The sequence below is a fragment of the Primulina huaijiensis genome, chromosome 10 (genome assembly GCF_012295235.1).
Source record: "Primulina huaijiensis isolate GDHJ02 chromosome 10, ASM1229523v2, whole genome shotgun sequence".
In the NCBI taxonomy this organism is placed as follows: Eukaryota; Viridiplantae; Streptophyta; class Magnoliopsida; order Lamiales; family Gesneriaceae; genus Primulina; species Primulina huaijiensis.
In genome coordinates, this window is record NC_133315.1 from 15,766,151 (window position 1) to 15,782,680 (window position 16,530).

Here is a 16,530-nt window from a genome sequence, read left to right on the forward strand (position 1 = left end):
ACACATACACAACACATGGACCCAACATAAATATCTATAAGCTTCCAAAGGCCATACCGTGTTAATTTACACGTATCAATAATCAATATTCGACTATTAATTAAATACTGAAATGTTTCATAATTATAAAAATCATTTTGCTAAATCTTATACGGAGAAATTGGTGAAAAATAATTAATCAAAACATTTTTTTGGATTCACTTTCTACCCACAAAATTGTGATACTATATCATACAAATTGTGATACACTTCATGTGGAAATATGGTACTAAAAAAGTACCCAGAAACTCAAAAAAAAAGACGATCTTATAAACTAGTTACTGTTATAAATCAGTCGTCGTTGTCATTCGTGTGCGCATTTTGCAGAAACAATCCCCCTTTTCAAGGATCTCTTACTTGGTGTCAATCAGCTAGATGGCGGGCCGTTCTTCTTCGTGTCGGAATGGCACGAGCATCACGGACCTTGGCCTGGACACTCTGGCGCACTGCGCGAGTTTTATGGGGCTTCGAGATGTCTCCAACATGGCCATGTCCTGTAGATACCTCAATACAGCCGCCTACTCCGATTTCGTCTGGCGATCCCTTTTCAGGTCCTTTTTTTTTTGCTTTTGAACTTTTGCACTTTTGTCGTTTGTTTCCTGAACTTATGGGTTTATCTTAGTTTCACAATTAGCTTTCGTGGGTATCGGTTCTTTGGCATGCTATAAATTGTGGACTGATCTGTGTTAGTTTCCTGTTCATTATTAATATTTGTGATTGATATAGATGTTAGTGAAGAATAAGCACTAAAATCCAAGTGCATTGGTCACACAAAGCTCGAGCACGGGCACCCTCTGACCCTCTCTAAGCTGAACTGAGGTTAATCGTCTAGGGTGGGGTCATTGAGCTCAAGTAACTTTTTTTTTTCTTTCTAAATGTTGTTTATGAATTATATATTATAATTGATTAAATCAGAATTAAAGGAAATGTTCATAAATATAGTGTCGAGCTCGAGCTTAGCAATCTCCACTCAATTGAGCTTCAGCTTGAATACCAAAATCAGGTGCAGGACAAATATCGAAAAGCTAAAGAAAGTAATGGCTGTTGGGGCAAAGTTTAGTTCGTGCGTTCTTGAACACACAGTGTTTGATTTGGAAATTATGAAAGGTCTTTTCCAGTTTCAATATTAACATTTCTGATTGACTAGGTGATAATTCTACCATTAATATGAAGGGATAATAAGTGACAAATTAGTTAGCATTATCCAAGAAAGCCCATTTCGCTTGTCTACTTGTATCAGTATGTGAATTAGTTTGACTTGAAGCAATATTGATCACTTTGTATGTCCTGTTCTCAGTCGATTTTAGGGTTTGGGAATTTTATTTTATGTTTTTAGCTGGTCATATTTTCTTCCACTATTCTCATTCTATAAGGCTGCTCATACTGGTATTAGCAGAGAGGAGTGGCCATATATTATTTCCCCGCACACTCTTCTATCATCAAGTGTCAGAGAAGCGTACATTCACAGGCATAATTCGCTGCGGCAGTTTAAATTTCACGATCCGTTAGTTACTGATGTCCCTGTGAATGGAAAGCGTCCTCAATACATATTGTTCGACAAAGATGACATTATCTTTTCACAGGTACTGCTTACATAATGTTTTCCCTTTATTTCTTCAATGATAGTAAATAGTGAATAGCAAAGAGCCAGTGAAGTGATGTTGTGTGCCTAAGAGAAACTTTGAAAAGATATCCCATCTCTGATTTAAGTGAAGTTAATGTTTCCTGGTTTGTCTTAACAGGCAACAATAGAACATAAGAAAACATGAACTGGAGGATGTAAATCACCTTGTAGAGGTCTTAGGATAGTTATGGGAAGGAAATCTCGGAGGTGGATCAACTACGCTAGAAGATAATGCACTTAAAATATGGTTGGAGTATATGTTTGGTTAATATCATTTATGTAGGGTTATCTCTATTTTAATCAATTTTTCTGTCCTATTATAAGAATCATTTATGCATTATGTTGGGTTATCTCTATTTTAATCAATTTTACTTCATTACAGTGGATGAACTGTGCAGGGTCCGCAGATTAGGATTTTCGATGCAAAAAAAACTCTTGTGACACGAGGCAACCATAACGCGAGAATAACTTGCATGAGGTTTCTAATTTCTCTGCTCTCTTGCTTGTCACTAATCTAATTTCTTTTTCTTTATCTTTTGAAACATTTATACTTGTCCTTCGAATTTTATATGGTATGCATCCAGCAAATTATCTAACAGACAACAAAGCTTTCTATTTTCTTTGATTTACATGATTGCATAAGACTTGTACATAATTTTCCAAGTATAAAAATATTGGCCAAAATTGATAAAATCATGTTACGTGCAGATTGTTTCCAGTTAATGAGACTTCTCTGTATCAAAATGAGTCGGAAAGCGGGGACAATATTTTAATTACATCAAGCAGTGACCATTTTATTCGTCTATGGTGGAAGGTATTGTGAACCAAATGCTATCCAACTGAAAATTTAGTGCCATTTCTTTTGTTATAGGTTTCGTAATTGTCCAGCTTTTCCAACCCCGGCTGGTTTTCGTTGATGTTATTGTGCTGTCAACGGAAAAGTATGCATTCAGCATGTTATTGCTAAATTTTAATCTGATGATACTTTTGTTTGCGACTGATTGCTAGGGCCGGTGCCGATGCTTCAAAGGACACACTGGCCCTGTATCCACCCTGTCAGATAAATTCTTGGGTAATGATACTGGAAAAATCTTTGCCAGTGGAGGCGAAGATTGCACGGTCCGCCTTTGGTCAATCAATTCCACTGGAAAACGTGGCCAGCTTGCATTGATGGCTACTCTATATGGACATGAGAAGGACGTGTCACTGATGTCAGTTGCTGGGTATGATTACTATCGATTTGTGAATGTATGAATTAAACATTGATTTAAGTTTGCCAAATAGCGTTTGAAAAAAATTAGCAAGTTTACTTTATGTTGCAAGTTGGCATTCAAATTGGGGTAGATAGATTAACTTTGATTGTTCTAAGACCTAGTCTCCAAGTAGTTTTTTTTCAGTTGTGTTGGAGAACACTGTTTCCCACATGCATTACCTCTTCATGTTTATTGTCAACCAATCCCTGGTATATGACTGTGATTGCATTGTCTTCTTCCAGGTACAAAACATCTCTGCTTGTCAGCTTGTCGAAGAATGGCAAGGTGAAAATTTTGGTTCTTTTTGTGTGGGAATCATGTACTTAAAATATGGTTGGAGTATATGTTTGGTTAATATCATTTTATTGCTTTATTTCCTTCATTTGTGATGCTTATTTTGCTTTTCTTTAATTCTTTCTTTATTATTATATTTAATCTCTGTTGAATTTGGGTGTGGTGATAGTAATAATCAATGTAATTTCCGTTTCATGATAGAATGCATTTTTGTGGCCTGATTGGATTGGTTTTTGATAGGTTAGAGTTTGGGACACTACGACAGCATCATCTTCTCGTGCTACGTGTTGTGTGGGGATGACTTCAGTGCCTGATGCGCCGGTGGGCTTGAAATGCCACGAGTCATTACTCTACATTGCCTCTAGTTCATCCGTCATTGGAATTGATTTAAGAACAATGCGTAGAGTTTTAACAATAGTCCAGCATGCAGATATACATTCATTCGAAGCCATACCCTCAAAGTCCATACTTTGCACTGGTGGAACTGGAAGGTACTGAGTGTTCATTGTGAAAAAATCTTGTTTGGTCTTTAAATTCAAGCTCGTCTTGTTTCACATCTACGGATTCTAGTTTTCTTTTGTGCTTAACTGGAGGGGAATATATTGTATCTTCTTTTGTCTTTCTGTGGTACGTGTGCATTGATTTCGTCTTTTAATTTTGGGTAGCTTCAGGTTCAGTAGCTATGATTTCCAGTTCTGTTGACTAATATTAGACGTGGGTAACTATGAATTATGTACAAATCTTTGACAGAGGAATTCTTTGGGATACGAGGCGAGTTTCTGATACACCTAAATTTGAACCAGTTGTTGAATTGGACGGGCATGTTGGCCCTGTGAAACACTTACACATGGATGCGTATAAAGTGGTAACTGGTGGACCTGATGATCCTAATGTAAATGTTTGGGACATCGGTATAGGCACACAGACAAATTCCCTCAGTTGTTCATTGTCGGACGACCTATCACGGAGCTTTGGATGTTTGGCAATGGCTGTTGATCGTTGTCGAATTGTTACCGCTAGCGCAAATGATGAACTGAGCATTTTACGGTACTGGGACTTCAGTTCTGCAACTCGTCGTGTCTCGTCAAATCTATGGGAAGAAAGTTCAGTGGGTTCGAAATTCTGGAATCCTCAGTCTTTTAGTGATTCAGAAGATTTAGATCGGTGATGTTGGCATTACTTCTATTTGAGTAAAGGGACAAGATACTCTCCCCTTTGAGTGAGAGGCATGAGTTTGTTCAAACTCGTGTAAAAGCAAAATATCCCCCACCCCAATGTTGTAATGAAAAAAATGGTGATGTTGGCTCCACGGATTTGTGCGTTTTATAAGTCGGATTGCTTCTCTTTGTACATATATATTTCGTGACAAATTTTGGTGGCTAGTCTATAATTTAGTTTTTTTAGGGAAAAAAAACTGCACGTGGTTATGTTGTCTTACTGAAAAAATATCATTTTGAATACTTTGGATACATAAAGCGCTCGAGAGATGGAAGTTGTAATGATTTAACTCAATGACAAGAAAGAATATTTGTCATTTCTTTAAAAATACACGAATAAAAGTAAAAAAATCATAGTTTTGTTGAAAATTAATATTTTAATATTGAATATTTGAATATTGAATGTTGAATATTTAAATGTTGAAAATTAGGTAAAATTAAGTGTTTAATATAAAAATATGTGTGTGATGATGAAGGTAATGATGTAATTTATTTTTGGATTATTTGTAAAGATTTTCTATAAATAGATCTCTCATTTGTGAAGAAAATCACAATTGAGTTGAGAGAAAAATATTATAAAGTGTGTAGTGTGATAATTTTGAGAATTTGATATTTTTATTTTTTACCGTAAATTTTTACTTTTTCACAACACGTTATCAGCACGAAGCTCTAAAAGTCCTCCATATTTTTCCAAGCTCCAAAACAGAAAAAAAAAGTAACAAAAGTAATAATATTTATTTTACTGTTTATTTATTTTTTGTGTATATACTTAATATATAATATAATGTTATAATAAAATAAATTTTTCAAAAACTTGTTATAAATCCTGGGAGGATGTTAAGACGACATCCCACACTCCCGGTAAGGGATACGACAAGTATAAAAGTCTATAAGGTTTTTAAACAAAATATCTTATGACACCTCATTATAATATTGTGATATGATATACATAATTATTTAAAACATTACTAATATTATATACACCATATTATTACCATAAAATTATACAAATACATACATTTATTTTCTTGTACACCAACGGTCATAAACGGTAACAAAACGGCTAGTTTTTGCCCTATAAATATGATCTCACAAACACATTCAATCACTCCAACTTTCTCTTCTTCTCTAAAATTATTCTTCATCAAATTTTTGAAGAAAAAAGAAGATGGCTTTCACAAAGATTATTTTTAATTATTTTGGTTATAATCTTGTATTTATCGGAGAATATCCTCCTCGTGTGTTTTTTTTATTTTTACGAATGCTTGCATTTGTTGTTTATCCATTACTTTGTATTGCAATATTCATTAACTAATAAAATGCATCATAATTTTTTTTAGTACCACCATGTCAAACTTGGCAAAGCTCGAATTTGTTGCACTCGACAGTACGGGGAAAAATTATATGTCATGGACTCTAGATGTAGAAATGCATATTGAGTCATTGGGTCTAAGCGAGACTATTGAAGAAAATGGTATATCTTCATCACAAGAAAAAGCAAAAGCTATAATATTTTTGCGTCAACATCTTGATGAAGGTTTGAAATGTGAATATCTCATCGAAAAAAATCCCATGACTCTGTAGAAATGATTAAAAGAAAGATTTGAACATATAAAGGAAGTTATACTTCCGACCGCCCGTGATGAATGGAATATGTTGAGATTCCAAGATTTTAAGAAAGTAAGTGATTACAATTCGGCGATGTATCGAATAATCTCGCCATTAAAATTTTGTGTACATGAGGTTACAGAATCAGAAATGCTTGAAAAAACATTTTCCACGTTTCACGTATCACATATAACTCTACAGCAACAATATAGAGTGCGTGGATTTGCGAGATATTCTGAACTCATCGTCTGTCTTCTTGTGGCGGAAAAGAACAACGAGCTATTAATGAGAAATCATCAGTCCCGACCCAGCGGATCAATAGCATTTCCAGAAGTAAATGCTGTAAGTAAAATTGAATTTAAACCTGGAAACCAAAATCAAATTCAAAGACAAGGTTTTGGTCGAGGTCAAGGTCGAGGTCGTGGACGAAGACGTGGACGTGGAAGTGGTCGTGGTCGTGGACGCGGCCGTGGTTTTGAAAATAATCGAGATAGTTATTTCTATAACTCATCTCAAAAGAGCGTTCCAAACCATCCACCGAAAAGGCATCATGAGAATATGAGTGTTAATGAGAATCACTCAAAAAGATTTGAAAGTTCTTGTTTTAGATGTGGTACTCCAGGACATTGGTCCCGTATTTGTCGAGCCCCTGAGCACCTTTGCAAACTTTATAAAGAATCAATAAAGGGGAAAGAAAAGGAGACCAACATCGCTGAACACAGTGAACTTTTGAGTGATTCAACTCATTTTGATGCTGGAGATTTTTTGATTGATTTATCAGACAATGATCAATTTGCTGGTGGAATAAATATGTAAAATATTTTTTTTTCCATGTACTCGTATAATAATGTTTTATAGTGTGTTATATTTTTTAATATGTATTGTATTGTATTTTATTTTTATAAATGTATTGTCAGTAATTTTATTTCATTGCATATTTTTTTTGAAGTTCAAATATGGAAAATGCTATGAACCAAGCTGAAGTTTGCATACCTGATAGTGGCACAACGCACACTATCCTCCGAGATAAAAGATATTTCTTGGAACTAAAACAAACAAAAACAATGGTGAATACAATATCAGGTCTTGTAGACTTGATTAAAAGATGTGGTAAAACACAANATAATTCTTCAATATTAACCAATTGGCATGATCGATTAGGACATCCTGGTTCAACAATGATGCGAAGAATTATAGAAAATACACATGGTCATCCATTGAAAGACCAGAAGATCTTTCAGAATAATAAGTTTCAATGTAAAGCATGTTCTCTTGGAAAACTTATTATAAGACCATCACCAGCCAAAATCCAAACTGAATCACCAATGTTTCTTGAACGTATTCAGGGTGATATTTGTGGACCAATCCATCCACCATGTGGACCATTCAGATACTTTATGGTATTGATTGATGCCTCCAGCAGATGGTCACATGTATGTTTATTGTCAACTCGAAATGTTGCATTTGCAAGATTACTTGCTCAAATAATAAAATTGAGGAATCAATTTCCCGATTATACAATCAAGAAAATTAGACTTGATAATGCTGGTGAATTTACTTCCCAGACTTTCAATGATTATTGTATGTCTATGGGAATCATTGTTGAGCATCCTGTTGCTCATGTACATACTCAAAATGGATTGGCTGAATCATTGATTAAACGTCTGCAAATGATTGCTAGACCAATGATTATGAAAACAAAGCTCCCTATTTCTATATGGGGACATGCAATTTTACATGCTGCTTCATTAATTCGCATCAGACCAAGTGCATATCATAAATACTCCCCATTGCAGCTTGCATTTGGTAAAGAACCAGACATTTCTCATCTGAGAATTTTTGGATGTATGGTGTATGTGCCTATTGCACCACCTCAACGAAAGAAAATGGGACCTCAAAGAAAGATTGGAATTTATATTGGTTATGATAGTCCATCGATCATTCGATATCTTGAACCACAGACAGGCGACGTGTTCACAGCACGTTTTGCTGATTGTCATTTTAATGAGGAAATCTTCCCAATGTTAGGGGGAGAACAGAAACATACCGAAAAAGAAATTACATGGTATGTATCATCATTGTTACATCTGGATCCAAGAACAAAACAATGTGAAAAAGATGTACAGCAAATTGTGCACTTGCAAAGAATAGCAAATCAAATACCAGATGCATTTGCAGACACAAAAGGGGTAACTAAATCATATATACATGCTGCAAATGCCCCTGCTCGAATTGAAATTCCGAAGAAACAAATTGAAGATAGTCATGATGTCATTAAACGCCTGAAGCGTGGAAGGCCAGTTGGTTCCAAGGATAAAAATCCTCGAAAAAGAAAATTCATAGAGAAACACAATGATCACAAAATAGAGAATGATGTTCCTGAAGAAACACATAATGATCACAAAATAGAGAATGATGTTCCTGAAGAAACACATGATGATGAAAATGTTTTGTCAGAACCACAAACTGACGAGAATCATGAAATCTCTATCAATTATATTAATACTGGAAAAATATGGAACCGAAAAGATATAGAAGAAATTGATGATATATTTTCTTATAATGTGGCAATCGACATCATAAATGATAATGAAGATCATGAACCAAAATCTTTTGGTGAATGTAAAAATCGGCAGGATTGGATAAAATGGAAAGATGCCATCCAGGTTGAATTGGATTCGCTAAATAAACGTAATGTTTTTGGACCTATAGTCCTTACACCTGAAGGTGTAAAACCTGTTGGATACAAATGGGTTTTTATTCGAAAGCGAAATGAGAAAAATGAAATAGTAAGATATAAAGCTCGACTTGTTGCACAAGGTTTTTCTCAAAGGCCTGGAATTGATTATGAAGAAACGTATTCTCCTGTGATGGATGCAATTACGTTTCGGTATTTGATTAGCTTGGCAGTATCTGAAAATTTAGAAATGCGTCTTATGGATGTTGTTACAGCCTACTTATATGGATCACTTGATAGTAATATATATATGAAAATCCCTGAAGGATTTAAGATGCCTGAAGCACAAAGTTCAAAACCCAGAGAATGTTATTCTGTGAAATTACTAAGATCATTATATGGGTTGAAGCAATCCGGCAGAATGTGGTATAATAGGCTAAGTGATCACTTGATGAAAAAGGGATATGTAAATAATTCAATATGCCCTTGTGTTTTCATTAAGAAAACAACATCCGGATGCGTAATTATTGCTGTATATGTTAATGATTTAAACATCATTGGAATGAATAAGGAAATTCAAGAAGTTGTTTCATACTTGAAGGAAGAATTTGAAATGAAGGATCTTGGAAAAACCAAGTTTTGTCTGGGTTTACAAATAGAACAAAAAGAATGTGGAATATTTGTTCACAAGACAAATTATACCGAAAAGATCCTTAAACGTTTTAATATGAATAAATCAAATCCTTTAAGTACTGCAATGGTTGTTAGATCATTAAACATAGAAAAGGATCCATTCCGTCCATGTGAAGATGATGAAGATATTCTTGGTCCAGAAGTACCATATTTAAGTGCTATCGGTGCCCTTATGTATCTTACAAATTGTACAAGGCCTTATATATCTTTTGCCGTAAATTTATTGGCAAGATTTAGCACATATCCAACAAAGAGACACTGGAACGGAATTAAACATATATTCCGTTATTTACAAAGAACGACAGACTTGGGACTTTTGTATTCAAAAGATGCTAATCCAAGTATAATTGGTTATGCCGATGCTGGATACTTATCTGATCCACACAAGGCACGTTCCCAAACTGGATATCTATTTACTCGTGGAGGCACTGCAATTTCTTGGCATTCACAGAAACAAACGATCGTAACAACTTCATCAAATCATGCCGAGATTATCGCACTACATGAATCAAGTCGTGAATGTGTGTGGTTAAAATCAATGACCCAACATATCCAAATCTCATGCATCCATCATTCGACGAGAAGCCTGTAATACTATATGAAGATAATGCTGCATGTGTTGCTCAAATGAAAGAAGGATACATAAAAAGCGACAGAACTAAACATATTCCTCCTAAGTTCTTCGCATTCACAAAGGAGCTTGAGAAGAATAAATATATTTATGTTCGTCACATTCAATCAAGTAAAAACTCATCAGATCTCTTCACAAAGGCACTTCCTACGACAATATTCAGAAAACACATATATAATATTGGGATGCGCAATCTACGAAATCTGTGAAGAATTGTTCGTGTCAACATGAGGGGGAGTTTACGTGACTGCACTCTTTTTCCCTTACTATGGTTTTTTTATCCCAATGGGTTTTTCCTAGTAAGGTTTTTAACGAGGCAGTATAAAAACACGTAATGAAGACAATCATTATGATCATAATCACAAGGAGGAGTGTTGAAAATTAATATTTTAATATTGAATATTTGAATATTGAATGTTGAATATTTGAATGTTGAAAATTAGGTAAAATTAGGTGTTGAATATTGAAATTTGTGTGTGATGATGAAGGTAATGATGTAATTTATTTTTGGATTATTTGTAAAGATTTTCTATAAATAGATCTCTCATTTGTGAAGAAAATCACAATTGAGTTGAGAGAAAAATATTATAAAGTGTGTAGTGTGATAATTTTGAGAATTTGAGATTTTTACTTTTTACCGTAAATTTTTACTTTTTCACAACAAGTTTATTATTTCTGTCAATATTAAACCAGATTCAGGAGATTTTTTTCATTGTTTATACCAAACGGTGTTAAATTCACTTATCTAATTGTTTTAGCATGTTCCGAATAAAAAATCATTTGGTTACAAGGATTAAACTAAATTCAGAATTTCTTCACCATTTTATTGGTAAGTTTCAGTGATGTACAAATCGTGTTAAATTCACAAATTTAATCAGTTTATCACTCGATGATAAAAAAAATTTAGACCCTTGATAATTTTCGACCTGAGACAAGCAACACTAAAGTCTAATGACGGAGTCAGAATTATTAATCTATCCGAGTTATGATTTAAAACTCCGAATTTTTAAATTTTTTAAATTGAGCAACTATTTTTTTTTATTAATCTATTCGAGTTATGATTTAAAACTCCAAATTTTTAAATTTTTTAAATTGAGCAACTATTTTTTTTTAAAAAAATTGTGACATCCATACTAAAGCTCGGGTGGCCATGTTGGATTTTTTATATAGCTTCTAGAAAAATTCTGGATATAAAAATTTATTTTCGATCAAATCGAAACACAACGAAAGCGATTACATAATTTCATAAATTATAATTGAATATATGAATATAAATTAATGATGAATTTAAACAAGGTTATTTACTAGAAAACTAAACTCTTGTAGTTTTTCCCTCTTTTTTGTGTGAATATGAGATGCGTAGAAACCATATCTTTTCAATAAGATTCTTCCTATCGACGGCAGTGTGTGGGCACTCAAAAACGCAAATACTAGAAATCAAAGTTTTTATTTTTTATTCTCTACTATATTTTCAACTCATGAAAAAATAAAAAAAAAGGGTTGTTTTTTTAAAAGACCATCTAGGATCCTATTTATAATTATTCAAACCAATAGTCCAAATCATAACCTAATTGGGACTCCAAAAAATCAGCCACTTTGTCTCCGATAAGAGCAAAAGATTTGACTTGGTTTGAATTGTATTATCTTAAGTCTTTTTAAAAATCATAAGATTTCTAAGATATTATCAAAATAAATTAGAATATCATTATAACTTATTTTTAGATATTAAATAATATCTAAATTTTATTCACAATAAATTAAAAATATTATCAACGACTTTTGAATATTACCATACTAATCCAAATCTATAATTATATTATAATTATAATTTTTTATATATTAATATCTCATAATTAGTTATATTTATCTTCAAGCATTTGAAGTCATGGAAACAATTTTTCCATATTCACATATGATTTCTAAATTGCATTTCTAGCTCATCATTAATTTGAAAAGATGTATCGGGGACTATGGACTCATAATTAGAAGCTCCAATAAATTGGATAAATAATTAAACTCTTTGATTAATTTATCTAATTTATCATTTCCATAATTATTCCACTAAAAATATGGAATTACACTTTTCTTCATTATGGAATATCTTACTCTACAAAATTGAGTAGTCCATTGATATAATCATTACATATGGATTAATCTTTCATAGACAATTCGTAACTGAAGTTAGGAATTTTTCGTTTACCTCTTCACTTACTTCTTATCCACATTTACCATTAATTTACTAGTGAGTGGTTCAATTTATAACTTAATTATAAATTAATTGTGCCCAACACTCAATTCCAGAATTAACAAATGAGGCAATCGTCTTTCTAGTTCTCACAAGAAAGAATGGATTCCATGTCTGTGAATTCATATTCACAACCATTCATTTCAAATATAAATCTAAAATACAAGTATTAAGAATGCACAATCGCAAATTTTAAACAAGCAAATTAAGAATCATATTGAAATGAACTTGAGTTTATAATCACATCAGGATTAAGATTTGTCCATATATGATCATCTTTATGATTTAATTTGAACTTCATAGTAACAACGGAATTTATTATGAAATAACTAATTAAATCGGTCCAAGTCATACATAATCACATTATATATAAATGCCCCCATCTAGATGTCCTAACATCGACGATCCGGATAAGATGATCACATTCATAATGTTCACGGGCCGCATTAGTGACGCTTTAATTAAAGATCCCTACTTTAGTTAATTTATCACAGACTTAATTTAAGTTTATTATCCATAATTTTAATTATATATAACTCTTATATATACTGAAATTATGATTACATCCAATAAACTAGGAATTTTGCTAAGATATTCATGACAAAAACATTTTCATGCATACATGTTCAATAATAAATGTCGCTATCATAAAAAATAGCTTATTACAATGCTTTAAGGGCACCATCCCCAACATGCCATATATGTAGCTCTGCCACTACTCAAATACAATAAGATGAGAGAAAGAACTCGATGAATGGATACATTATAATGAGAGAAGAGAGCTTTATTTATAGAGCTCCCCTATTACTTTGAAACGCATTTTCATTAATGAAAATGCGTTCCCTTTATTTGCAAACAATTGTTGAATTCTCCGCTGCATTTGTCAACCAACACCTACACCATTAATATATGTCCATACCATCATCCACCTTTGCCGACATTTCTCCCACTTAGGGATTTGATTGAGAATCAAACACATCTCCACACATCTTTTCATTCTTATCATTTCCTGCTACTTACATTCCCGCTAGGCCACATGAGGATCTACATCAGTCAAACTTGTCGATGTTTAATGGCTTGGTCAGAACATCAACTTTGTTATCTTTTGTATGAATCTTCTACATATCCACACTTTCTTCCTCTACTACTTCTCGCACAAAGTGAAATTGAACTCCAATGTGTTTAGTCCTGGAATAAAAGGCTGGATTCCTAGCGATGTGCAAGGCACTGTGACTATCACAAAACAAATTATCTTTTTCTTGTTTGTTCATGATCTCATCTAATAACATTTTAATCCATATTACTTCTTTGCAAGCTTGAGTAGCTGCTATATATTCTGTCTCCGTTGTAGATAACGCTACAACTGTTTGCAGTTTTGAAACCCAGCTTACCGCCCCTCTGCAAGTGTGAACACATAACCAGTAGTAGATTTTCTCTTATCAGGGTCACTTGCATAATCTGAATCGACATCGCCCCTGAATGTAAAATCCGATCCTACATAACATAATGCAGCATTTGAGGTATCCTTAATGTTCAAAATTCTCTCGACTCATTCTCTCCCGAAGAATTATCAACCATTTGACCCTTCATCATTTCCAATACAGAGGATTAGTCAATCAAATAATACATAGTAAATGGGTCGGTTTGGAAATAAATGAATTGCTATTAGTAGAATATTATTCTTTTCAGACTTAAACTCAAATAAAATAGCAAAGGTTCGAGCAATTCTCTTCCCTTTCATCGAATTGTTTTTGTTTCTTTAGTACCTGCAGTGGTTACCATACCTGTCATGTTCTTTAGATTATTTAAAAGTTATATTCAAGCTCTTATTTTTGCAACTTGTCGAGGTACCCTTAATGTATCTAAGGATCTTCTTAACAGTGCTCCAATGCTCTCGTCCAGGATTCGTCATATACCAACTAACTGCTTCCACTGCTTGAGCAATGTCTGGTCTTGTACAGATCATGACGAACATCAAAATTTCCACTGCTGATGCATATAGTACTCGATATATCTCCATCTTATCTACTTCACTGCTAGGACATATCTCGGAGGATAACTTGAAGTTAACAAGAAGAGGGGTCAAAATTGGCTTACTATCTTGCATGTTGAAGCGTTGCAAGACTTTCTTCAAATAATTTTTCTGAGAAAACCAAATCTTTCTATTACTTCTGTCTCAGTGAACTTTTATTTCTAGAATCTTGTTTACTGGTCTCAAGTCCTTCATATCAAATTCCTTAGCTAACTGTGCCTTCAATACTTGGACCTGGTCTTTGTTGGCCTTTGCTACCAACATGTCGTTCACATACAACAGCAAAATGATATAATCATCACCAGACTTCTTGAAATATATACAAGGGTCTGCTCTCAGTTTTTTGTAGCCAATGCTCATGATATAGGAATCAAATCTCTTGTACCAACACCTCGGCACCTGCTTGAGACTGTACAGAGATTTGTTCAACCCGCAAACCAAGTTCTTTTTGCTTTTTTCAGCAAAACTTTCTGACTGGATCATATAGATTTCTTCTTCAAGATCTCCATGAAGAAATGTTGTTTTCACATCTAGCTGTTCTAGATATAGGTCAAACCCGATACACAATGTCAACACTACTCTCACTATTGTAAGTCGAACCACATGAGAAAATATCTCATTGAAATCAATGCCTTCTTTCTGAGCATACTTTTTTGCAATCAATCTAGCACGATACCACTCCACTTGGTTGTTGCCATCATACTTGATCTTATAGACCCATCTGTTACCAATAGATTTTCTTCATCGTGGTAGTGTAACAAAATCCCAAGTTTTATTCTTGTCTAATGCCTTCAATTCTTTCTGCACTGCTATCATCTACAGGGATACATTCAAACTTTGAGTAGCCTCATGGAAACTCGATTGCTCACCATCTTTTGATAATAGACAATATGCAATATTGCTTTCAGTGACATAATCTGAAAGCCAACTTGGTGATCTTCTATCTCGAATTGACTACATCACATTGGAAACCGTAGACTCAACATGTTCTTGTTCTTCGTGCTCTGGTACTACTACATAAGAAATTGAACCTTCGTCTGTCATATTTTCCACCTGAAATATATTAGTTTCTGAATTCAACGTGCATTTATATCCCTTTACTTTATCTTCAATAAATCTATAAGAAAATCAGATGGAATAGGTTCTTCATCATCCATGGACAAGTATAAAGGTGATGGAATGTTATTTTGGTTGAAATATCTGTTGATGACAAGATTGTGGATAGTAGGATACTGTTCACAAGCGAAACCCCTTTACGCCATCAATATAACCCCAAAAAATATATTTTTTTGGTTTCGAATCCAACTCTGATATTTCTTGATCATTGTACATAATGTGCACAGAACTTCCAAATGTATGCGAATGAGAATAATCAGTCAGTTTCCCAGTCCACATCTATATAAGAGTCTTTAGAACAATCGTCACTAAAGAAGAACGATTGATGATATAACAAGCCGTTTTGACTGCTTCTGCCCAAAATGACTTGGCTAGACACGCATTGAACTATCTTTTGATGCCCTCATATTGAAAAAATGCATCAAATTCGTCACTGGTATATTCTCCTCCATTGTCAGTCCTCAGACACTTAATTTTCTTTTCAGAATCAAGTTCAACCCGTCCTTTGAAATCTTTGAAAATCTAAAAAACATTTGATTTCTTCTTGATTTGATATACCCAACATCTCCTAGAGAAATAATCAATGTAAGAGACAAATTATCTCACTCCGCATAGGGATACAACTGGTGCATGTCAAATATCCGAATGAATCAACTCCAATATGCTTTTGCTTTTGGTATTGGAAGTGCCACTTTAATTTGTGTTGTTTACTAGTAACACAATGTTCAAAAAAAGGTAGTGACACTTTTATAAGTCCCAACAGCAGCTTCCATTTATAGAGAATTTTCAACCCTCGTTCTGACATATGCCCGAACTTTCTATGCCATAACACTATTAATTCTTCTCATGAACCAATTGATACAACAACTAGTTCCGCTTCTTTGTGTGTTTATCCCAAAAGTACATACAGATCCGCATCAACTTTTTCCTCCTTCATAACCACAAGCGCACCTTTCACAATTATCATGATCTCGTTCTCGATACGGGTTTTACACCTGATATCATCCAATTGCCCCAAAGACAAAAGATTTTTCGTCAGTCCCTTCACATGTAATACTTCATGTATAGTGTGAATTGTGCCATCAAACATTTTTATTTTAA

At 33.8% G+C, this 16,530-nt stretch overlaps 1 protein-coding gene across 2 annotated transcripts; it reads left to right on the top strand.

The window, feature by feature from the left end:
- Positions 1-315: 315 nt before the first annotated feature.
- On the top strand, positions 316-4,619 carry LOC140986957 (nuclear distribution protein PAC1-like). Of its 2 annotated transcripts, none has more exons than XM_073455379.1 (8): positions 316-590; positions 1,436-1,622; positions 2,062-2,141; positions 2,372-2,477; positions 2,672-2,886; positions 3,159-3,201; positions 3,451-3,701; positions 4,128-4,619. In XM_073455379.1, the coding sequence occupies exons 1-8, from the start codon at positions 415-417 to the stop codon at positions 4,204-4,206; spliced, it is 1,137 nt and encodes a 378-aa protein (XP_073311480.1). In that variant the 5' UTR covers positions 316-414; the 3' UTR covers positions 4,207-4,619. The 2 variants fall into 2 exon arrangements, with proteins under 2 accessions (XP_073311480.1, XP_073311479.1); XM_073455378.1 differs by having other exon boundaries at positions 317-590; positions 3,961-4,615.
- Positions 4,620-16,530: the final 11,911 nt, after the last annotated feature.